The sequence below is a fragment of the Anguilla rostrata genome, chromosome 5, assembly GCF_018555375.3.
Source record: "Anguilla rostrata isolate EN2019 chromosome 5, ASM1855537v3, whole genome shotgun sequence".
Classification (NCBI taxonomy): domain Eukaryota; kingdom Metazoa; phylum Chordata; class Actinopteri; order Anguilliformes; family Anguillidae; genus Anguilla; species Anguilla rostrata.
In genome coordinates this window covers 50,721,537-50,747,620 of record NC_057937.1, presented here as the reverse complement: position 1 = coordinate 50,747,620, position 26,084 = coordinate 50,721,537, and the positions used below count along the sequence as shown (strand labels likewise).

Genomic DNA, 26,084 nt, shown 5'->3' with positions numbered 1-26,084 from the left:
TAGAGGAATGGCCTGTTAGCACTCTGTTGTTATACACTTAACTGCGAAGTGTTTAAAAACGCCTCGTTCAGAGAGGTGACTGGGGAGTCAAAACAAGACTCCAGCTGGAAGGGTGGTTGGGGGAGGGGAGGGGGGGGGAGGGGTTACCCAAATTCTTTCAAACAGCTCTCTGTATGTGCACCATCTGCCCCTCGACAAACATGTCACCCCAAATTAGCTGTCTTGTACCCAGACAGAAGAGCCAGCTGAGAGAGAGAGAGAGTGAGAGAGAGAGAGAGAGAGAGAGAGAGAGAGATACTCAATTATGCTAAAGGCTCAACTGAGAGGGGCACTTTGTGGGCTTACTACACCTTCATACCTTGGAACCAACATGCAGTTTCTCCAGGACTTACATCAAACATGATTTCTAATTCATAAATGTAGCACTGACACCCTGGATGAACCGTGAGACAGAGCAGCTGTTACACCTGAATTGCATGGCACCACAGAGTATAATGGAATGCAACGGATTGGCGCATTCGTTGTTTTAAAGTCCTGTGAAATTGCCCATTGGGTCACGAGGCATGCTGTAGGGGGCTTGTGTTGCATCTCCAGGGAAAATGCATATAAGTTTCTGTATCTGATCATTACCATTCTGAGCAGCAGACAGAGAGATAAAAAGAGAGAGAGAGAGAGAGAGAGAGAGAGAGTCTGAGCAAGCCCACAGAGCGGCCCGTGCTTCTGAGCATTCTGGCGGAAGAAATCAATTATTGAGAGACAAAAATACGGTGTCTAATAGATTCATGCAAACTGGGGGAAAAACAGAAAATATATCAGTTCTTTTGTGTATTGAGTCCTGGAGGCTTAACCAGGGAGAAGAAACAGTGCTCTTTCAGACTGAAGAGGACTAACATGGGCCTGGTTTGAGGATTTAAGAGCCTCTACACACCGAGCATCTGTTAGACATTAGCAAATCCAGATTTTTTCCCCCCTTGTAAACCTGAAGAAAAAAAAAACATCAAAGAGAAAGTTCTGCTCTGACATGAAAAGGTTGAGTAAACAAAAAACATATCACCTACTTCCAAATCCAGAAAAATGTTCTTCGCCCGAACGAAAAGAATAAACTATTTCCAAATATATCCATGTATGGACATGGGCTTGCAAAGACCATATTTATAGCAGAATAATGGAATATAATTCAGTGGAAAAATGTATGCTTATACTGAACTGGACATCTGACAACTGTGTGGTTTAGATAGGTGCAACAGGCATGCGGCTGAAATGTTTAACTGAACAGCTAATGGGGAAAATTGCCACTTATTAGCCATGGAAACAAGGCAACCACAGCACTGTACCCGAATCCTCCCCTCATTCCACCCTGTGCCTATGGAAGAGTGCTGCTGTCACTTAACACCTCCTAGAGGAGCCAACAGCTGAAGCCACACCCTGCGTCTTAACCAAGTCAAGCATGAAAGCAAAACCCCTCTCCCCCTTTCTGCTTTTCTGCAGGACATAAACAAGCGGGGCAGCCGCCATTTTTAAAGGCGCATTCATTAGCGGAAGAATTCTTTTCATGGCTGGATCCCGGGATTCCTCGGTGACAGTGTGATGTCTGTGTTATAGTTCCCTTTAACCTTTTTTCTACACTTCATGCGTCAATGTGCTTTGAATTTTAATGCCATGCACGCCTGATGCAAATCAAGCCTGCATAAAGATCTGCACTGGGGTGACAAACAACAGGAAAGCCAGCTGGGCAGGCATGAAAACTGGGCAAAAAGAGAAAAAAAAACCTGCTGACAATGGTCCCGAGGTCCAGCAGCCCCATTTGTGAACACTGACCGAATGCAAGTTCTGTACGACATCTTCTCAGATTTCCCCAATTAAGTTCACACAAGCAATCCAAACCCAATCGATTGGCCGCTGACACGGTCAAGACGAGGCTGACATCGTAGCGAATCAGCGAATCAGTGGTGATATGAGAAAATAAAAAAATCACGAAGGAAGGTAGAGGTGATTAACCCATAAGAATATGACTTTGGATGAATAAGTGTTCGTTTGGGGCAGAAATGGCTACTTTGAAATCGACAGCACCCTCTCTCGGGACTTAAAGACGGCATCGAAAATCGAAAGCCATCTGGCTTTATGTTGGGCCGCAGTGCTGAGGAGGTCTCTGGTTAATGATTAGGAGTCACTGGAATTCACACAGTGATGAATTAGAATTGAGGAAAAAAAAAAAACACCTTACCATGTGTGCCTGTAAGAGTCTCTTCTTTCAGCTGGAGGTGGAACGTGTAGACTCTCTTCTTCAGGCCCTCAGAACTGTTCATCAGCTGCAGAAGGAGCAAAGGACAGATGCAGGTCACTTTTAAACGACAGTCTACGGAACGAGAAGCGAAAGATACGCCACGCGGACGTCCTGCAGCGCACAGCGAGGGCGCACTCTTAAGAATTTAGCCAACACGCTCTGAAATCCATTATTCAGCCCGTGCTCGTCCTGGCACGGCGATGCGCGTTTACCGGGCCTCTTTACCTTCCTGAATATTTCACCACACAGCTAGAGGGGGAAGTGAGCAGGGGGGGGGGGAGTGAGGGTTCGGCTCCTTTAATTGAACACAGCGGTGGAAGCAGGTAAAATATTTATGGCGGGCGCAGGATATTGGTGTGTGTTTTCTTCCCTGCGTGGGCTGTTAAACTCTTCGGTGGCTCGCCCAGGATTTAAGTACTTTCCTTGTTATCGCTGCCTCTAACCTTTATTTGCATCATTAATTTTTTTTTTTTTTTTTTTTTTTTGCAAACAACATTCCCAGCTAATTAGCTCTGACTGTCTCAGCAGTGCGCCTGGAAGGCTAACGGGGCTAACGGGGCTAAACGCCTCTAACTTATCGCTCCTGTTCCTTCACCACAACAGTGATTCTGAGCTGAATACAGGGCATTGGGGCCAATTAAAACCGCGATCCATGCAGTATGTCTGCCCCAGCTCCCCCCTAAAAAAGAGATTTCAGCTCTTATTTTTTAAGTGAATGCTCCCTTGCCCCCTACATCTGAGAAATGTACTCCGATGCCCGCAGGAGTCACGTTATTGCAGATTTTGAAAAATAAAACTTGGACTGAGGGCAGATGAAACTCTAATTCAAGATTTGTACTCCCAGTAAAATGGTAGGGTGTCTTCACTATGGGGGGAGGAGTCCTCATGAAGAGAGAAAGCTGTAGACCATGGTATTCACAGGAGGGATGGGGCCGAATACAAATACCATATTCGGCAACATTTAAATAATGCGTTCTGCCCGAATGTTTTCTCCTCCGGGAATTTGGCTAATATTATTTGGATTCAGATCTTTTTGATGTGATTCGCTCAGAGATCAGCACCAAGTTCCTCAATTACACACATAGTATTTGCATACATGCTCAAGTCATTTTCTAACATGTTTGTTCTAGCCACAATTCAAGCCCTAGTCAGTCAGCAGCCTCCAACAGAGGAAGTTACTTGTCCTAACTCATGACGTTGATACACATCAAAGGCAAACAGCTCCTGTGAGACCAGGTCTGTGGTCTGGCCCTACAATCATCTCCTTCCTCATCTCCCACGGCTTCCCCTTGGAGCGCCACTGTAGCGCGTACAGCTAATGGCGCTAATGTGCGGCATGCTGGCAGGGGTCGGTCACATTGTTCAGTTTCCATGACAACTGACACAGAGGAAAATAAAGCACCAATAAAATCCCACGAGTAGGGGATGGGGGGGTGGGTGGTGGGGGTGGGGGGTTGGGTGTGGACTGGTGGCAGAGGGAACTGGGAACCCTGTACTCCAGATTGAAGTTCAGTTAGGCAGGATGCTCAGGAATCTCAGAGAGACACGGTAGAGATCAGAAAAGGTCTCCACTGCTGGTCAACCAGAAAGAGAAAACAATCTACACAGAACGCAGCTCATTTGCTTCGACTCCCAACTGAATATACAGTACATCTCACGTTCGTGCGCCGAAAGCACTCAAATTACAAAACAAACAGAAAATACGTCAATATTAAGATTGTTTTTCATCTTATAAAAGGAAAGATAATCCTTTTATATTATGACTATTAGTAATAGGATTATATTATGCAATTGCTCTGTAGTTTCATTGACACATTGAATCACAGCTGGCTAACAGTGCCTGTGGTTTTTGCTCTCAACCATTTAGTTACATATTCACACATCTGGATTTACAATCTGAGACCGTTTAGATTAGAGTACCATGCTAAGGAATACAGCAGTAGTGCCCCAGCTGCGATTCCCACCCCAGGGGTCAGGACCTTGTAAAAGATTTCCATGCTGTGCAGAATGGAATCACAGATTCTCTATGTTCACCCAGATGGTCAGCTCCTGTGTTCCTCCTGTCCCCTCTTATTCTTTCCCATGATAACAGGCATCTCTTGTGCTATGCAAGACAAAGAGCTTCTATTGTCACTGGTGCTGTCCTCGGATACTGCTCTGTTTCATGCATGTTACATCCGTAACATGCATGAAACTGGGATGTTTCAGCTGTCAACAGCAAGAGACAGTAATTTCTATGTACAAAAAGAGCATGCGGTTGACCATCTGGTTAGCCTAGCAAATTTGTGACGGAACACTGCACGTTGCATGTTTAGATTACTTCCTGATGTGCACTGTGGCCTTGTCATGTCATATAACAGCTCCACCCCCAACACCCGGCGACTCCATCCGTAAGTAAAACCCCAGATGGATGCTTGATGTTTCCTTCAGGAGGAAGAACAGCTCTGGGCAGCCGGGGGTGGGTGGGGGGGTAGACTGCACAGACTCTTGCCCAGGGACAGGTGCAGCAACCCACCCCCCACGCAAACTCTAACAGACCACCCTCCTCTCCTCTGCTGGATACTTCCACGCTTACTGGGTGGCTTTGTAACAATATCACTGACAGGCTAAACATGATGTACATTAGTAGTCGGTTTTTTGGCACGGATTTGAAAACACTCCCTCACAGAAATATACTACAATTTATTATGCATATGTGAACTTTTTAGGAAATATTATATTTAATTAAATACAGCATAGTATATTACAAAGTCAGAAAATTGCAATAATTTCTGTATTTGTCCATATATTGCGATGGGTTGCACTATCCTAGAAATGTGTCTTCTTTAAATACGTTTTCAGTATATTTCAGTTCCAGAGGAATTTTCTCTTTTCACAACTCATTCCCATTCATCTCCCTAAAACGCACTGGCATACAGCGCCAAACCCCCCTCCCCCAGCTGGAAGGGGTTCGGTCGGGGGTCCGTCGGCTGCGTGGCACGACCAAGGCCCCGGCAGCCTCTGATACCGGCGGCGCCCGGCGGCATGCCTGCGGTCCCCGGGACCCGAGACGCTGCTCCCGTTCAAAGCGCGCTGCGCCTCGCCGCTCGGCGAGAGAGCAGAGGAGGAGGCGGCGGCGGCGGCGGCGGCGGCGGCGGCGGGAGGAGAGAGAGGACGGCTGTTTGCGAGGGCAGGTCTTTCATCTCCGTGTCCCTGTGGACCTGCAGGAGCTCGGCCGTGTCCTTGCTGCTCCGCAGACTTCGCTCCATTGATGTGGCTGAGTGTGTGACAAACAGCGCTCCGGTACGCCACGACCGGAAAAAGAACACAGCCACGCTCAAGGTCTCGAAAGCGGAGCAGGGCCTTGGATTGATCTTTTTTTCCCCTTTTTTTCATTCTTCTTTTGAACATGAGCTTTTTCAAAAAAAAAAAAAAAGAAAAATCAAAACATTCCTTTCCTGAGAGTCTGGACCTGTTAAGCCATTGTGAGGTCCATGTTAAACACCTTCGTTGTTTGTGTTCATATGAATTGCATGAATGCATTCAAAATAGGAAAAAGAAGAAAAGGCACTAAAGAAAAAGCAACTGGAGGAAGAAAGAAAGCACTCAACATTAAGTCTGTCATATTTGGGGCTTTTACTGGATATCAACTGTCATAACAGTGGCCTTGGCGACAATGATGAGTGCTCTGGTGGGGGCGGGGTATGCTTCAGGTGTGCTCCACAGGTAGGAGGGGCATGCTTCAGGTGTGCTCCTCCAGGTGGGAGAGTTGATCAGAGGAAGCTCATACCGAAGGTGCTGAGACATCACCACAGGCCAGATCATGTGTTACTGAACACACGGCGCTTGCTCCTCTTCCCCCTCCCTCAGACCCGCCCTCGTTTCCCAGGCCCCAAGGCCAAGCCAAGCCCCCCACCCCAAATCGCCCCCATGCAGGGCCATCTGAATAAGGCTTTGAAGTGGAGCGATTAAAGATGAGGGAACAGAGGAAGAGAGACAGGTTGGATCTGCGGGGGGGGGGGCGCATCGCTCTGAGGGACAGGAAGAGGCAGCGAGCGCCGGGCCTTTGGGAAGCAATTAGGCGAGCGCCCACTCAGAGAGAGCTACGGCGGGACCACCAGGAAGCCCAGCTTCCCACTCTCCACCCTCACATGCACCGGGAGAGGAGGGGGGGGCGGACCGGGTCAAATCCACGTTCTGCGACCCCGCCTTCACACCTCAGGGCTGACGGGCCACAGCAATCCACACCAGTGACAGAGAACTCCCCAAGTACCCGGCTGTTGGCTAAATGGCAAACTACAGACCTCTGCTTGGCTGGCTATGAGACATATATTTAAGGTTTGCTGATTAATTTAGTAAAAATGATGTCATCTGCATTTGCCTCCTTGCTGAGCTCACCTTATTGGACAGTGCACTGTCAGTGGTTAGTCAGCATGGTGCTGCAGTTCCTGATTCAGTGGTGTTCCAGTCAATAAGCGGAAAACTGAATATCACATGTAGCCAGCTATACTCTGTGAGATTTGACAGTTTGACATCCACAGGCCACTTGGAAGGCGCTCCTCAGCCAACTGTCATTGGTTGTTGGACCTAGCATTAGGAAACGAGATAAGGGATTACACGATCTGAGCAGGCGTAAGCTTGAAAGAGGTTCATGGGAAACTCTTGAGGGCAGCTAAAATAGCTAAACAGAGATGAAAATTAGGCAGTAGACATTAGTGAATGAAACACTGCGCTACATCTCAACCCCAGATGTCCAGGAGGTCTGATGTACAAGCTCTACACAAGGGCTCAGAACTGCAGTAACTCTGACTAATGACACCAAAGAAAATTCCAGGAAGCAACTAAAGCAGTATTTTATTTTCTTACTGGCAACACTGCATTGTCTGCTTCTTGCTTTGATGTGCAGCCAGATACGGCAATGGCACAAGAGCATGCCTCTGCCTGCAGCCCACACAGGTGAGCTCCCACAGCCTCCCGCTGAGCTCACCTGACTGAACGGTGTGCATCATGCCTGCTCTCTGGCCCTGATCCCGCTGGGCCAAGGCCAGGGTGCAGCACAGGAGAGGCGGTTTGATTATTCAGGGCTGACTGATTGCAGGGATCGAGGTGTGATGATTACAGGAAGAATGATTGCGCTTACTGAGCCTGGATTATTTAGTGCTTAAAGCCTGCAGGTATGAGGGACAGTCACTGTGCCGGTTTGAGTTGTGCCTGTGTGGGGCTTCGATAAGTGCGCACTGATTGTTTTGCAGGTACTGAGCGGGGGTGGATTATTGTGGACTGATTGCTGTAGAAAGTCTTATTCACCCAACACCCATGGAAACCAAGGCATTCCACCCCCGCAAAACAGTACCTACCTTTGAAATGACCTGTAAATTTACTGTGAGATACTTCCTATGCAGTGATTCATGGTTCCAGAAGTTATGTGTTGTTTACATACATGAACCAGCACGTGTTCAGGCACACACGCAACACAGAGGGTGCTGTTCTTGTTCTTATCAACAGGACAGATGTCTGCAAGATGGTCTTTCAAGGGAGCGTGACTGCCCAGTGGGCTCCGTATAAATTGAGCTTCAAGCCTTCACTATTTGTTTAACAATTTGCTTAATTGTATGCATTTTCTGGACAATCAATAATTTCAAATCAATTACTGCTGTCGGCCTCGAGATTAATGACAACTCTGCGGCTCAGCAGGTTAGCATATAAGCGTCGTGTTTTGATTCCCACAAATCTCACGGAGGAAATCCGTCCGAAAGAAGCTGAGAAAGAATGGGAACGACGCGCAACGCCAGAGGCAGCGCCGAAAACGCGCGGACCGAAGCGGGGCGAAGAGAGAGAGCACTGCGGCCACACGGAGCCCGCGTTCCCTCTCCCGCCCGCAACATCTCCCAAAGAGGATTTACAGCGAGGCGAGATTTATTTTTATCTGTTACTGCACCAAGGATGTTAAAACTCCCAGAGAGCGCCCGAGCCTGTGATTTATGACTGCAGGGGGGTCAGAAGCAGCAGCTCCACTCTCATTTCCCACAAAACGCCGCATGCACCTCCACCCCCACACAGCGCTGACCACCGCTGCTGCACGAGAGCAGCACTTCAGCATTCTGAAATGGATGCTCTTAAGACTTGGCCTGCATTCCACATACACAACCAGTTCCTAGCATTTCCTATGAAAAGGCAAACATCTGGCCTCAATTTTAGACTTACACACAAAAAAAAGGTAAGCACTACCGGAGTGGACTCCGTTAGGTCAGGTTATGACAAACATCTCAAGGCGCTTGAAAGGAACACACAGTGCCAATCTGTGGAGATCCACTACCACGCTGTTGATTTAAAGGAGACCGCAAATGTTTGATCTCCCCTGGTCCTTCCTGGTCGAAGCTGCGTGGTCGTGGTTCTTGCCCACGCATTGCCTTGCCCCAGGGGGGGTGTGCGGAGCCCGTGACGGCTCCCTCCCTGATTGCCAGCGACGTTTATTGGCCTGAGATGATAAACTTTTCAGTGAGCGTTTCAGGGAGAAAAAGCAAACAAGGGAGGAAACACGCTGCGGGCGGACTGCAGCCCTTTGGGTTTTAGCTCCCTAACCGAATCCAGATGAGCCTCTTACTGCATGTGCTCTTTTTCTCAGAGTCGCAAGTCCCTGATGCCAACCCTCTGGAACAGCACACGCATGCAAGAGAGCACCAGTTCAATTACAGGGAACCAGGCTCTGACATCACAGAACCACAAGCTGTGATGTCATAATGGAGAGCAAACATTCTGTGTCTAACCACCAATGGGGGGGCAGCTTCCAGAATTACACAGCAACAACCCAGTGGCCATATTGTAGAAACATCAGATCTGAAGTCCAAAGTTGAAATCTGACAAGCCTAAAATTTTTCACACATTTGTATTTCTGACATAAATCTTCAAAATTTGAAAGTAAATTAACTTTAGGCATTGCGTCTTATCTTAATCCATCCTATTGTATCTCAGGTTAAGAAATCCTAAATACTCAAACCGAAATCGAACCAAGGCCACATTTTTCATCTTGCGCACAGCTGATCTTTTGTGCAAATAAACAAACTCTCTCGTGTTAGCAAACTTTATCTTTTATTTCCAATGGCTAACAACAACAAAGTTAGGACACCAACAGGGTCATTCTAAAGTTAGAGCACTTTATTTAGAATTTTGGCAAGTTAGCATGCTTAGTTATGTGCTTTTCCTTCCTCGAGCAGGAAAATGGACTATTCTGTACTGACTGTTCTCCTAAATGAAGACCTCACTCAAAGTACCAAGGTTACTATACAGATAAGATATGATGTCACAGTTAGGACGTTTCTGTTATACGGCCCCGGGTGAGGTGCGGAAACCTACAGTCACCGAACGACTGGAAAGCTGCTAGGATGAGCTCAGCTACATCACCGTCACTCCTAACACAAGCGAGCAGCAGGGGCCGGTTCACATTGTTCACGGTTCACCCTGCATACCATCCTGCACATCAACACCAGCCTTCTCATTACAACACCACTCTCTGGCTGAAAAGACTCTTTAAGCCGAGTGCTGCATTATTTAAAGAATGTAGTACATAAATGAATAAAATCTTTGTTCGTTCACCCGAAAGCTTGCGTTTGAGCCTGCAGAAGCATAAACATGCAAGACATCGATCAACACATGCTACTAGGATAAAACAAATAAACATGGAAAAAATGGAAAAAATAATACTAATTATTCTTATGAGGATAGGCAGATGACACTGGGGATGATGGAGACAGCACTGCCATCCGTGAGGAAGAGACAGACAGGGAGGTATGGGCATTGCTCACTGTGCAGTAGCTCCATAGGCCAGAGCCACAGGAGTGAACCTGGGCTCTGAATGTCAGGAGGGCCTGCTGTCTCCCCATTCACCCCCCCCCCCCCCCCCAGCACAACGCCCGCTATCCCAGCATGCACGGGCACACCCACCAGGCCTCACGGCCAGGCAAAGGGGTTTTTGCGGTTCCGTGTTCATTTTCTTATGCCTAAACCACGTCTGTACTTCACGCGTTCCATCTTGGTGGAGCTCATCCACCTCAGTGCGCCGAATTTGAAAGCCGCGTATATTGAAGGGCCTCAGAAGACAAGAAAAGGGAAATGAGAGCTCAGTGATTTATGTCTCCTGCATCCTGTACTGAAGCCATATTCCTGCTGCACACTGGACGGCTCTGGTGATGTGCAGCCACAGCATATCCCTATGCAGGCCATGGAGTCCCATTGCCAAGTGACTTAGCTGAAAGCTCAAAGAGGTGAAATATACAATTTATTCACTTATTATACGCTATAATATAGAGCGACTTACAGGACAGTGTATACAGAAAGGCTTGTACATACAAAGGCTTGATGAACACCAATATCGATTCAGAAATTGTGTGTAACAATCAAACTTAAATGGAGAAGGATCATTGTGCTGCACCTGTAGCACACAGGGCATTCCCCCAGTGCCAAGGGAGTCTGGCCTGGTCGTCAGGGCACCAGCATGTTCGTGTGAACTTCCTCTCTCTGCTGGGGTAATCGGCATTGTGGGAACAGGAAGAGAGTGAACACGCAGGAGGAAAATCAAGCCTGCAAATAGCAGAGCATTCCCCATGGCAGCTGTCCTTTATGGTTTATATCGTCTTTGCAATATCTCTATTATCTTTTTTTCCCCTCCGCATCCAGTTTGGAGAACAGTCAATCGTATCTGGAGGCCTGCGCATCATTGCGACAGCCTCCATAAATCTGGAAGCGAGCGGTCTAGTACAAGCATCCAACAGTACAAGCAGCACTGCCAGCTGAACAGCACAATGATCTAGCATGTGCAGCCTCTTCCCTCAGCAGAACAGCACAGCGCTCCTGCGGGTTCAGTCTCTTCCCACAGCAGAACAGCACAGTGCTCCTGCGGGTTCAGTCCCTCCCCGCAGCTGAACACAGTCTGGTTATGACAGTCCCACAGTCCGTTCCCACCAAACCGACCACCCCGGAGGAGAGAAAGAGTAAACACATGAAGACGCGCTCAGCTCCTCGAGGAGCGCGTGGGGGGTGGGGAGGTAGGGGAGCTGGGGGGGGGGGGGGAGTTAGGGAAAAGGCCATCCGCTCTCCACACTCTCATCTCATCACAGTGGAGGGCAATCAGCGGGAGGCTGAGAGCAGGCGCGTCAGGAGAGATCAGTCTCAGCATGAGGGCCCTCTGAAAACCTTATTTAATCACGGGCGGTGCGGAAGAGGCACACGCAAAGCACCGCGCCGCGCCTCCGCCGCCGACACCTCAGCCCTCGAGCCTCCGGCCCGAAAGGGCATTCGAGAGGAACGACCAAATTAGGGTCCTCAAGCTGAAATGTGGCTCTCTTTCCTTTTTTTACAAGCCCAGAGTCACCAAAGCCATCTGACTAGCATACACCATCGGGACCATTTTGGGAAAGAGAGGTGAAGGTCAACTGGGCTCTCTGCTGCCGGGCTACGACGCACTTGGGTCTGGATATGTGGGAAAAGGGAGTTCCTGTCATTACCCCGCAGCAAATCATTCAGAGAAGCAGGGCGAGGGAGAAGTCGTAACATGAGCCTTCTTGGAAGACGTCTAGACTGCGCTCCCCGAAGGAACGTCTGTGGGTTTCCAGCGCAAACTTTCGAATGTGAGGCGAGAACAGAAATCGGTTTGGTTTTGCTCACAAAGGCAACGGCGATAACAGCTTTCATTCATCATTCGCAGCCACTTAGGCCAAAGGCTGCCACCCCGAGGAACACACATCCTCTATCAATGGTCCAGCAATCTCTGGACTGCTGAAAATGTATTCCTTCACAGAAATGGTAGATGAACGATTCTAGTCTAAAACTGAGCTCAGCACATGTTGTTTTTCAGGAAAAAAGACCAAGCATTCTTCACTGATAGGTACTGCCCTTTGAGCAAATCAATAACGTTGGTTAATTTATATAATTCATGGATGAAAGACAAAAGAAAAGGGGAAAAATAATGAATAATGAATGAATCATTAAAATATTCGGTCTTCAAAGAAAGAAAAAAATACGATACAGTCTTTGCTGCTGATCCAGAAGACCCAGCAAGGCCTGTAATTAAGTGGGGGACGAACAATGATGAAACATAATGCAATCAGCCAGGCATGCAGGTTACGCACCAAACGTTTCGGGGCATCCAAACGTGGAATAACAATAAGACTGCAAGTGAGCGGGGCCGTCTACGGTCCTTAACCACCGGAGAAAACCCGAGACCACACAGAGGACAGCGCTCGTAGGGCACTTTCTCACATGAGTCATTTCATACGCAGCTACAGCACCTCTCCATCTGCCTTTGTGTTTTTTTGGTGGGGGGGGGGGAAGGGGGGCAACTTTAGTATTAGTACTTTGGGGGCCTGAGTAATCCTGTTTTCTCCTGGTCTCCTGGCCACACATGGGGCTTTGATTTACGTGCCTCTCGCGTGCCGGTGGGACATGGTTCCCAAAGTCAAACGCGGTCCAGGCTCCGGCTGTACGGATGAACCCCTCCCCGCGCGGTCGGCTCAGAGTTACAGAAGCGAATGACGCTGAGGCGTAAAATTTGATTGGGCTGCGCTAATTCCTGGCACACAGCGAACGGATTGAATCTCTGTTTAAAGACATTACGGAGTAAGAGGAGATTTAGCAATTACGGCTACATTATCAGATAGAAGAGGAGAGGGAAAGGCTTTCATCTCTCCATAATTTTAATGAAAAACCTGTCCATGACACGGCTTAAAAACAGACAAAAAGACAGAGGGAAAGCGATGCCGGACCATCTGAATTTAAGGCAAGTAAAATGGGTCTGCGCTTCACAATATCACTTACAAAATACACCCCCAAAATCATCATGCTCTAATTTATGATCCTGAATGAAAAACACAAAAATACAGGCTTTGGCTGCCTGGTAGCCCATCTTGCCAGGACACTGGGTTTGTTCATGTGTGGGTGAAACTGTGGCAGTGCTAGATCTGTCCAGTAACCCCACAGGGTGGGGCTTAGCATCCTGTAGCACCACCCACTGAGGGAGGGGCACCGCCGGTGGGATGTCCTCTGTAAAATTCAATTCATGTAGGAAATTTCATTGACGAGGCCTACAAATACAACAGGGAAGTAACAGGTCTAGAAGTAGGCTACATACAGCCATGGTGGATTAGGCAAAGAATTGTGGGTACTCGTTTCCAAAGCTTGTGAATGTGCAGTTCCACAGATGTGCACTTGTCTAAGCCTGGAAAAATGTGCGTGACTGCATATCTACTTTTGCACACACTCTGTGAAAGTTCTGCGTTTTATTAATCTCATTACCCCCCACCCCCCCACCCCCATACAGATGCTCCTGTAATTCCATAATCAGTTTGGAAGCCATTGACATTGAAGCATGGTCCTGTTTTTCGGCTGGCAGAGAAACTTACTTATGAGTTGACGGGGAATGCGGTCCAAGCGCGTTGCGTTTGCACTGTTACATCTCAGCCAGCGGGCCAGGACGCTGGGGGCCATCGCCCCACAATTATCATTTATGAAGGCAGAGTCACCAGCCTCTCCAAACCGCCAGCAGCTGAGGCATCACCACGTAAACGCTTTATTTGTTTCTCCGGTTTCTGGGCATCAGTCTCGCAAACAGGTGTTTACGATCAGGCCAAGGCTCGCTGGCTACGAGTCAGGTGACTCATTGCCGGGAGCGCGTCCAGCCTTATCGCTCTCCCGACTCGCGGCGCTTCGGCGGGGAGAGAGAGAGAGCCGCCGCGTTTCGTTCGGCGTTTCCTTTCTTCCGACGCCGCGTTTCGACTTAACCCCTCGCCCCCTCCAGCACAAAGCCACTCGCGAGCGAGCTCTCGCTTTTGTTCAATTTAGCACAATAAAGGGGACGGGATCCTTCGCCTGCCGGCGATGGAAACAATGGAGATTAAATCCATTCCATTATGGCATTGAAATTGCTGGTAAATGTATGGCTTAAACCATATCACGCTCACCGTATATGCAACCTGAAGAGGCTGATATCTGAAGGTCATCGGTACATTAAGAACGCTGCTTTTATGGTCTAATTCACCCAGATTTCTCAGCTAATGGATGAAGAGTGCTTTGATTGCTGAAGCAACCCACCTTCACCCAAGAAAGAGGACGCAGGCTGGATTAATGGAGACCACGTTCCCTTTCACTAGTCCTTCAAACCCCAGTCCTCCAGAGCGCGCTACTGCAGGGCAGCTCACCGTAAGCTGACAATCCCCTCTCCGGAGTGTAACCGCTAAGCGCCGTCACGCTCCGCAACCCGCGGCCCAATCATCCGCAAGCAGGGCAGCGCCCAATCATCCGCAAGCAGGGCAGCACTCACGCCCGCAGGCACCAGGGAATCGGAGTCCTCTTACTGCAGCGAGCCTCAAAAAGGGGGCGGGGGGGATATAGGCCAGACCATGTGTTGATGAAGTGAGAGAACAGCGCAATAGCGTAACGTTTAGGGAATTGGGCTTCTGAAAGAAAAACGTCAGCTCTGCAAATCCATTTTCTGCACAGCCTCATCTACCCTCTCAGCCCACGCCGGGGCTACTCGGGCCAACGTTTACCAAGAGGTCGAGCTGAAGGGGCTCATCCGAAACTGGCTCGCACCTCAGGCTGGCTTTAGAGCAGTGACCTACAAACCCCCGCACAGCTGTATCCTTAAATAGGCTGGCTGAAATTTTTATGAAGGTGCAAGCAGCACTTGGTCTTGCAGTTGGAATCCTTTCATCCTTGAAGGAGAAAAAAAATAGGAGCATCCACCATACAGAATTAATCTGCGATAAGCTCTCAGACTACTGCAGCCCCCACAGTAGAGCAGATAGCAGAAAGTCTGCTGTAAAAAAAAAAAAAAAAACTTGACACAAGGCACATGCAATGATGACATAACCCCTCAGCTTATCCGTGAATGTGGACCAAGGCTGGTCCATACTGTTGGTCCTGGTTTTGAAGCATCGCCCTGCATGGATACAGCTGTTCATTTAGGGAAGCACATGTCCTTAGTGCAGGGCCCCCACTCAGGTCCTGGAAAGCCACAGGATCCGCTGCTTTCATTTCCTACATAGCATTTCAGCGATCCATTGAAACAGCTGACTGTAGTTAATCAACCTGGCCTGGTCTTGCTTGTGTTTTCTCCGCAGGGCCATGGCTGGGGACCCCTGCATCGATTGAAAGGATGAGGTCGTCTAATGCTCCCAGATCCAGCACTCATTGGATGTGTCATGAAAGCAGGGCTGAGAAAAAAAAGTGACAGGTGGACCCCCAGATGGGCCCCCCCCCCACCCCCCAGGTCATGTGACAACACCCCCCCCGCACGCACACCTGCACCACTCCGGGGCACAATCAAGCCAGACTTCTCCTTGCAGCTCGATGGCCCTACACCCACTCAAACCCACACCCCGCTGCAGCACATCACTTTAATTAGCCAGCGCACAGCATGGCGTCTCTCTTAACAGTTACGCCGGGCAAAGAAAATGTGCATTCTTCGAACGCGCGGCAGCCTTGCACCAATCCGGTAAAAGGTTTCCAGATGAGCCTGCTCCTTTTTTCCTCCACGCCCTCGCCAGCATTTCCTTTTTTTACGAGCTGGGATTGGTGCGTTCCCGGGGCTAGGCATTGATCCTGGCTGGGCAGGGACCATTAACGCTGCCCCCAGGTAGAACCTCTGCAGCAGAGAGTTTTAATAAGACACTTATCCTTCCCCCGGCTGCCGCGTCTTTGCTGGAGAAGGCAGACAGGAAGCCGGCTTCTCTAATAGGTACAGTAGCTGATGAAAGGCAGCTTGGGAAGGCAAGCCTAATCAGCAGGCTGAGGTCGCAGTGGTGAGGGACTGGCATGCAAAGGGAGGGACTTCTGGGGGAAATAACGTGTGAATTGCTTGTTTTTTGACCACCCAGTGAAAGGATTTGAGGCACTTTAATTATCGCAATAAAAAGTGATTCACTGAACCTCAAAAGTGTTTAGTGTTAAAATATCTATGACTGTATGAAGCAAGAGTGTGTAAGAGTTGCTCACAAAGACGTGCGGAGGGAGCCCTCAAGCTAGTATTCGTAATCATTAGAGAGAGGCCGATTTCCCCTCCAAAGGCCAGTAGCTCTCTCCTCTAGTACCCTGTTGACGGTAAGGTGTCACTGGTTCCAGCATGCATCAGGGCAGTGTACACACTTCAGTGGCACAATGGTAACTCCATTGCTGATTCCCAACTGCAGGGAAAGAGACCAAAAATCTAGTGCAAAAATCAAATGCATAATAACATGATCTGGCAGCTGAGAAAGAAAAATGGCAAACAGATGAAGCCAGATGGAGCAGACTACTCATGTGTTGTGACATGAACCACATTTGACCAATTACAAAACACAAACTGAACACAGGCTGTTTGAAAAACATTCAACAATTTTTTGTCCTTCTCTCACAACAATATTTCAGGAGGAAAGAAAGGTAAGAGGGGTGAATGATTCTGGCATACCAGTTGTGTTTTGTTCGCATTTCAGTGAACTGCCAGGCCTTCCAATGTGGCACAGAGGGAGTGACTAGACACGGGCAAAAATCACACTTGTGCTGCATTTCTAAACTGCCCTCTGCAATCACACCGCTATTCTCCAACATCACAGTATTCCATAAGGCTTGATGCCTCTGTCATTTTTGCTTAATGTAACTGCCTTCCTTTCAACCACCCCCCCCTCCCCACCCCCACTCTCCAACTCACTCTCTATTTTTCTCTCTCAGCCTGAACTGAGAATGTGGAGCACGAATAAAAGAGCAACAGGCCAACGACAGCCACGGCATAAAAAATATACTTTGTTTATTCGGCTCTCTGGGCCAGCGCAACCAGAGCACTCCAAGCGAACGCTGAGTCGTCTCTCTCCCCCACAGATGACTAAAAATGACTCCGTTCCCCTCACCCCCTTACCACGAGCCCAGTTTTCACTTGGTGGAGTGACTCAGGCGGCTTTTGAAGACAGGGTGCCTCCCAGGCAGCTACCCCTTCCACGCCAGCAGCGCAGGCTGGGTCCAATGGCTGAAGGTTCGAGCTTTGGGATATTTACTTGGATATGCACCTCCTCTGACCGATGTGTGCTCTCCAACATTATACAGAGTGGACTACAGGGTGTCCAACAGTCCCTGGCTCACAGGCGAGTGCGCTGGAGGAGTGTTTACACTTTAGCTGCAGCGCTGTTTGAGTGTGGGTGTGGCTGACAGTGCAAGAGTAACAAATGGTGAGTCCATATAATGAAGAAAAAGGGTAAAAAAAAAAATATATGAAAAAAGGAAACGGTGGGAAAAATCCTTGCCTCCTCCAGCTGTCCAACCATTTTGTGCCTACACTTTCCTCCAATCATGTTGGTCTCAGTTTCCAGCTTCAGGGGCCCAGCATGTTCAAGCCATACCAACCACGGGGCACTGCACAGGCACGCAGACGCGCACAGGCAAACAGCGAGAGCTGCGCAGACACAAGCGGCTCTCACAAACCGACGGAGGGCCACGCGCAGAGGGTCACCACAGCAACCGCAGGAGAAACACAGAGAGAGAGAGAGAGAGAGAGAGGATGGCCCACGATGTGATGACAGTGCTCATCTCCTCTGCGAGCGTGCGGGCCGGACACAGAGCTACAATCACACAGCGGTGCGGCCGTTTACCGAGAGCGCACGGACACCCAATCACTGCAGCAGACAGAAACCTGCTCTTTCTATCCCTGTCTCCTCACATTATCTTTAAATATGTGGAGCTCGACGCAGCCAAGCTCCCTGAGCCAGGGTGAAAAAGCCTGAGAGAGAGAGGGAAAGAGAAAGAGGGAGAACAAGGGAAAGAGAAAATAAGGGAGAGAATGTGAAAGAAGAATCAGGGAGAGAAAGAGAGAATAAGGGAGAGAAAGTGAGAGAATAGGGGAGCGAAAGATGGAATAAGGGAGAGAGAGCAAGACAGAGAGAATAAGGGAGAGAAAGAGAGAGAGATTAAGGGAAAAGAAAGAGAGAACAAGGGAGAAAGAGAAAGAGAGAGAGCAAGGAAAAGAGAAAGAATAAGGGAGACAGGGAGAATAAAGGAGAGAAAGGAAGAGGGAGGGAGCAGAGAGGAAAGAGCAGAACCAGGCGAGCCTTGGAGTGACAGCGTGAGAGTGGGAAAGCAGGGCTCGGGCTGCACAGGCCCTCCGCGGGCCGAGCCAAGCTGCTGAGAGGCAGCGGGACGGTGGCCAAGCGTCCGCAAGAACATTACAAACTTTACACGCGGGCGTGGACCAGCCGGACGCCATTGTGTTCTGTGACAGACAAAAAAAAAAAAAGCCTGGCGTAAGACCAGCACAGCCTTCCCCGCGTTCGCGATACTGTTCATCCACACGGCCGTTCCCACCCCTCAGCATACAGAACTGAGGTCAGAGCTAATCAGACCCTTTTAGAGTCCATACTCCGGTTCTGGTGGTGATCTTCTTTAAAAGAGAAACATTCTCCTCTCTGGGGCGACCTGGCAATGCTTTAGTTTATAAAGCATATGACACAAGCAATAAGCACAGCGATAAGTATAACAAAACATCTGTCATAACCAGTCATGACAGCGTATTACAGCTCACAAACCAAAAAAATAATTCTGTCATAATGAACTTCAGATGAACTTAGCTGGATAAGGTTAAAAAATACAGGAAACCTAAGCAACTGTTTTACACCAAAACAAACAGACTTTCTCTCAGCCCAGGCTGTACTGCCATTACCGACTGCACATTTCTTACTGCATCACTCCTTGTTTCGTTTCGGTGTGTAACTGATGCTTATTATGCATCCTTAGACCCTCTAAAGTGGCCCATTGTCCCAGAGGGTGAAAGGGAGACACAGGTTCTGAAGCAGACACACTAGGACCCCATCTCACACCCTTTGGGTGTTTAAACACAGCTAATTGGTTTAAATGCAGAGCAGGAGCTGTGGCTCTGCCCCCTCCCCTCCCCTGCCCTCGTCTTCCATACATTCTCAGGTAATCCCACATGGCCCAGTCCCCTCCACTCACCTGTCAATCAACCCCTGCCCCTGCCTCCCAGTGCCTTTCAGGCATCTCCCCCCCCCCCCCCCCCCGCCCCCAACTTAGCCAAGGCCCAGGGATCCAGGGATGAATGACAATGAGCAGGCCGGGATAAAGACTGCCGCTCTCATTAAAAGGATCTCGCCCTGCATTCCTTGTTGGACGGGCGGTGGGCCTTGCACAGTAGTGTTTTCATGGGCGCATGAGTGACATGGTGGGTTAACCTAAAAAAACAAGCCGGTGGGAAATGGGGGAGGGGTAGAGTGAAGGAATGAAGTTGGGGGGAGGGTGGTGGTGGTGGTGGTGGTGGGGGGGTTTCAACAGCTCTGCCACGTGGCACCGTTCGGTGAATAAAACATACCGCCAAGGTTTGGCTCTGCTCTGCCCTCCTTTCTAAAAAAAACACACCCCTTTACTCCATTACCTATCCAGAGAGTTATTCATGGGGAAGCCAGCAAAGTGCAAGATAAGCATAAAGGATCCTTGCCTGACCGCAAACGAGCGGGTCTGTTTCCTCCTGATAAAGAGGATGTGTCAGCGAGCGCCGGCCCTGGGACTCCCCCCCCCCCCGGCAGACTCATTGTTCAGCCTCCAGCTGCGGACCTCTCTCAGCTCAACAGCTGGGTGGGACAGACGGGGGGGGGAGGGAGTGGGGGTTTTGGTGGGGGTGGAGGGATTACAGAGGTGCCCCCCCACCGCTGGGATCAATGTCAGTCAAACCCCAATATCGAAAATCGGGCTCTGGGAACTTTCCTTCTCTCCTCGCGATCAGACAGAAACAAGTTGTGACTGAATCTCAGCAAGCAGACGTAGTGCTGAGAATCAGAGGCAGTGTTTACACAGACACAGCCTTTATCTGTGAGATACACAGTGAGCGTCACAGGCAACGGGTGCCTTTGCTGTCAGGAGGCTGTGTGTTCTTTCATTTCTGAAAATCTAGGCAGGATCAATTGGATGATCCCAATCTTATCTAAGACGCAGATAAGGCCAAACAAATATCAATATTTGCTTAGATGGGGCTTTATATTGGTGGTAGTTAAAGGTGAGTTTCCCCCTTCACTGTACCACAGTTTTAGTTACTGCATTGAAAAAGTAAAATAAATGCAATCACTTGCATTTTTATGCTTAATAATAATAATACCATATACAGTACAGGTAATGTAGCTATTTCCATATACAGCTAATATTGAGAGACTTCAGGTGGATTTTGTCAGGTGGAGGGAATTTCTGCACTTCATAAAGCCCACTACAAATGCACATTTTTGCCCCCCTAAAATAATTCCACCACAAAAAAAAACATAATTCAAGTTTCTCTGTGGTGAGGAATGAAGCCCAAATAACCAGGCTTATTACAGCCATTACAGCGCCCTGAATCAAATTCATTAAAAGAGCCCCCCCCTATAATCAAAAAAGCAATTTTTCCCCCTCACAAAGCTAATAGCTCTTCTGTTTGGGGCCTGGATCTCCATGGGCCATCCATGCAGGCATGCATGGGCTTAATACACCCAGCTGGCAGATGAGTTATGGGACTGGCCTCTTTAACTCCCTCTTCTCTAAACCCATCGATATGGAACAAGCCAGGGGGGAGGGAGGGGGGGGGGTGAAATACAGCTGGAGGGGGTGTGCGGGAATGAATTCCCAAAGTTAATCGGAGCCGTGGAAAAAGCGGAGCGTGAATCGAGCGAGCCCTGGACGCTAGCTCATTTGCCGAAGGCACACCAGTGAATATTGTTGCCAGGGGAATGGGGGCTGGGGGAAGGGGGTGGGGGGGGGGGTGAGTGAGCCCTCTTTCTGAGGTGGAACAGCACTGCTCTCCAGTGACACGGGACCTCCGTTTAATTTCACCAGGCTCAGGGCTTAAACGGCCCTGATTGTGCCCAGCCACCCGAGGGTGGCAAGGAGCTGTGGGGGGCGCCTCAGCCTCTCCCTGCTGTGTAATCAAAGAACAGCGCAAGGAGGGTGTCAGCAAGATGGGAAGGCAATTGCTGCCTGGCTGCTAACTGCTACCTGTGTACAGCTAAGGTTAAGGTATAAACACACTTTAGAGAGGAAAAGAGGAAAGCACAGCTCCAAACGTGTTCTCCTGAAACAAGATAGCTCAAGTGAGTGGGTGACATGTTTTGCTTCATTTAAATAGCTGTGTTTGAAAGCCGCAATAGACTTTCAACAAGGCTTTATACATGTTAAATAATAATAATAATAATTATTATTATTATTATTATTATAATATACCACCTCATGCAATAACAGTAGAACCAAGTAGAACTAAGAAACACTGATGTCATTTTGGGATAACAGCAGATTTCAGTGATGGATGAAGAACAATGTAGATCATATATGTGAATGGCACCTCCTCCACAGGGAGGTAAACACATTGGGGAACACACGTCCATTGTTGGTGAATAAGGTTCTTCTGCTGTATTCTGGTCACTTCTGTTCAGATTCTCACAAATTTGATTGACGAAGATTTCATATGTATATTTCAGTCCAATACAGTACACTGCATTAACACTGAACATTTTATCGGGTACACAATATGCTCTGCAACCAAAGCACTGATACACAGCGCTTGCAATCCCTCACAGAGAGAATGTTAACGCACAATATGGGGCCAGCGCTACTGACTGTAGCTTCACTAGCCTGAGGCCATGGGCATCTCAGTGAAAGCACACTACAGGTCACCGTGAGCCTTCATTTCATCTTAACCACACCCCCCCTCCCGCGCTGTAGTGCGCGCTCGCCAAGGTCAGCTGTGTGCAGTAGGGGAGGCAAGCCTGGGGCCTGAGAAGGAGCGGACAGCCTGTTTTCCCCAGATGATCTTTAAACACGCTGTGCAAACAGAAGGCTCCGGGCCCCGGCTCTCCACGTGGGGCCACTCTGAGATTTCACCGGGCAATCACATTTACCAAGGCTCCGGATTCAGGAGAGACTGTGAGCACAAACCACACCAAACTGACCCTGGACACACATTCATATTACTATAACACAGTAACATTCATATTATTACCATATCCATCACTGTCCTGATGCACTAACAATCCATACATGTACAGTGGACGAGCAGAAGATCCTACTCATATACCGTACAACTGCTGCAGGGACAAGGTCTTAGTGAAGTTAGAGTGGGAAGAGACATCTTCAACCTCAGCTTTTGTCTTTTAGCATTCATGCCAAAGAATGCTTTTTTTTAAGCTAAACTACAGCTTTAGAAAAGATAAACTGACATCCATTCTCTTGATAAATGCCAGATCCTTTCTATCCTACCAATAGCCTATATGGTCCAACCCCTGGGATCCATCCCTCTGATAGCTTGGCATGACAATGTATGGTACAGGATTACTGGCTTTGGCTTTTTTCAACCAAATTTGCTGAACAGTCGCTGATTTCATGCTTGTGGGACAGAAAAGCCAGCAGGCATTTTTTTCTTTTTGGATCATTTCCCAAAATCTTGTGAATTTAATAAAACTATACATGTTGTCTTTCTTTTGGCTGTGTAGCACGATCGTTTTTGGTCCTTAGGCACATAGATGATGTCACATATATTTTTTAATTGGCCTAGCAATCTTTTGGATTGGAAAGCTAGAATGACCATGAAATAAATGTCTGGTACACCCGTATCTAGCGTAAATCTGTTTTTTAGTTATATGGTTTGTTTTTTTTGTTACAAAATAGATTAATTACAGGACTTCATCAAAGTCCTTAAATCTCCAGTACTTAAGTTTGAACACTTCTTAGAACTGAGGCTTTCGGCCTCTATTTTGGGGATTCTGCCATCCCTCATGGCAGCTGCTTTGCAACCACCAATAATAATTTGCAGTGAGGCTAAATCTAACCATTAAATTGAGAACACATTGTTTTTTTTTTACATTTACTTTGTGCTCCACTGGGGTAAAATAATTTTTAAATTGTTTAAAAGATTAACCAACAATCTGGAATTCTTATGAGCAAGCCTAATGATCAACACAACTGGAGGCCATGATTATCCGCAGCAGTTCCGTCATGAAAAACAAATCACACCGAGTGCTTTTCCATCCCTCTTTCAACTTCTATCCATATGGCTAGCACATCAATCAAAAAATTGCACAGTCACTTAAAAGAGACCCATTCAACATGGGTGGATTGTTTGGCACTCCTTAGCGATATCAGGCAGCAATAATTCTAACCTTCCAGTGATAGACCAGGGCCGTGTGTGCTGGTGACGCCGTCACATTAGGCTCTGCAGTCCAGAGCACTCCACCCCGCGTGAGTCGCATTGTTAACGACTCCCTGGAGCTAATGACCTCGAGCACAAGCGGCTGGTTAATTGAAACCCGATTTTACTTGGAGCCAGTACTCTAAACAAGTGCTGCATACTTTGACGCTTATCCGAGGTCACAAGTCAAAACAGAGAACTTCAGCCGTTCATTAACGAGCTTCCTATTGAACATTACCCAGCCATGATAAAACATGCTTGTTGCTCCTGTATTTATAAAAGACAATCACACTGCAATGTCCGCCAGTGTTCTACTTACAAACAATCAGATCTAGTTGTTTGTAATAGCGCAGGTATGTAGCCTATTTATAACCTATATGTAATAAAATGCTAGGCTGTATAAAACATTGCCCATTGCGGGATGGGTTAGTCTACTATTTCAACAAAAATCTGTTCTCGGTTTAAACCACACGACCTTGATAAAATACAAGAATATTAAATTGGGAATATAAAATAGACAAGTAGATATTCTGAATAAGCAGCACAATAATTGTTCATTGCAGCCAGCAACTGGAGAACTACGGTCCCACGTGACTATATCCTAAATTAATGTGGAACTGCATTTTGCTACCTTAAAAAGGTGTTAAGACAGATAATCATGTGTCGGTGTAAACAACCCGATATGACTGCGACAGCAATTCTCCCTGTCACCTATCTGCCTCCCTCGTGCCGGAGATGCGCTTCTTGGAGCACATTAAAAGTGAGATTCGCAACCTGAAGAGCAATTAAAATGTGTTCTTTACTACTTAATATGCATTATCCACGCCTATACGCTTATAAAACGTGACACTTAAAATTGGTTATAAACGGTCAAATGAACAAGTAGGCTATATGCAGGTCCTATCAGCCTCCTCCTTTTTAATCTCTAATGCAAAATGTCAAGAAACGTAAAATTCAACTAATCAAACTGACCAGGTACACTTAACAGATACGGTGGAAACCGTAAAAAGCAGAACAGTTCTGGAAGCTTCCAAAACTGTTTTAACGAGTGCACGATTATGTTTTTACACCGCGATGAACAGAAAGTCTACCACATAGCCTATATGAATGTTACGCTACCCTGGAAATAATGTATGTTAGGTGCAATGGCGTCTTTCTACTAGGCTACCTCGTACCTGCGAATGGAGAGGAGATTATTATTTGTAGGTCAGTGTTTGTAGTGGCACTTAGGCTAAGTCACGTTCCTGTCAGTCACTGTTGTTTTGGCTTGGCAGTGTAGCCTAATAGTTATGTGTGTAGCCATAGCATCCATTCGCGACTCCGAAAGTGCAATAAGTAATTTAATGTGTTCAGGAAAGCATTCAAATTCAGCCAGAGATGTCGATCTCGATTCTTATTTAAACTGACATGCATTCATAGTATTTGAATTAGTAGCCTAAGTTACTTTCTAATGTTACAATAGCCTAATTCATATTTGCAGAAGTGGCACAACGAAATGAACTGGAAAACAATTTGAGCTAGCAAATAGTAGAATCAACCATCTGGATTATTGCGATGCGCACAGGCGTTAAAATGGCATGGGTAGCTAATTTGTTCATTTGGTTTGAGTGTGGTTTACACGTTGTAGGCTAGCCTATCACATGAAGTAGAATTGCAAAGTTGCGGCAAAAGTCACCCGTTTATAACTAGGCGGCATATTGAGTCACAGTTCTCTATAAAATAGGCTTGTGCAACGCTTTTCTTCATAGAGCAAATGGTAGACATAAATCCATTAGGCTACAGGTTATGATTATAGCCTACACAATTTACGTAGTCCAATTTTGTCATTCCGCCTCTAAGAATCGGACTTGAGATTTGAACACACGTTCAAACAAAACCAAACGGAGCTACACGAAATGCTGCCTCTTACCTCAAAATGCAGCTTAGTCCACAATTCGTGCGTGAGCTGTAGCCTACTGTACTCCAAAGTGAGGAATTGAATTATGTTTTTGTTTGTAGGCTATTCTTTTTATTACTAGATACACAAAACCAAGAGCAAAAGATACAATTAGATGAGAGATAGCCTATCGTACGGATAGAAACAACAGGCTTCAGCATTCACCTAATAAAATCCAGAGCCCTTAGAATTTACAGCCCGCAATTTGGTCATGCCTTCTTTGAGGGAGATTGGTATGCAAACAGCTTTCTTTCCAACTCATGCTCGATACGAACATCCAGGCTGTTCAGCCCCCGGGGGCGGGCACGACTTGCATTCACGCCTACTGTTAACCCCTTTGTCGTATTTGTGGTCCGAAATACAGATACCTATTATTAGAAATCTTTAAATTACCTTAGGTCAGCGCGAACCCTGTGCATCCACCGTGGTGGATAAATAAACGTTTTCTTATAAATATTCTGATAGAATTCCACCCTGTGGGGAAGAGCGGACTTTACGCTGATGGTGGAACGCGAGGAGGCTTAAGTGTTGTCTTTCTATCTGGGCTCTCGTGCCGCGAAATCTGCTCCAGATGGAAGTGTCCGATAAGAAGAAAAGAGGGGGCTGTGATCTTTGTACCCTCCTCTCTGCGGGTCGTGACACCGAGCGACATTCCCAAACCGTCTGTCGCCCCCCCCCCCCCCCCCCCCACCAACCAACCAACCAACCAATCTGGCTAT

At 47.7% G+C, this 26,084-nt stretch overlaps 1 protein-coding gene across 2 annotated transcripts in view; it reads right to left on the bottom strand.

The window, feature by feature from the left end:
• tspan18b (tetraspanin 18b) overlaps positions 1-25,654 on the bottom strand; it is a 45,543-nt gene extending 19,889 nt beyond the window's left edge. The window contains exons 1-2 of one of the 2 annotated variants that reach the window (XM_064336946.1): positions 25,531-25,654; positions 2,225-2,309 (exon numbers count right to left, since the gene is read on the bottom strand). In XM_064336946.1, the coding sequence (XP_064193016.1) occupies positions 2,225-2,227 (3 nt within the window). In that variant the 5' untranslated portion in view covers positions 2,228-2,309; positions 25,531-25,654. Of the gene's footprint in view, positions 1-2,224; positions 2,310-25,338 lie in introns of both variants that reach the window. The other variant, XM_064336944.1, reaches the window with a different exon arrangement.
• Between the last annotated feature and the right edge of the window lie 430 nt (positions 25,655-26,084).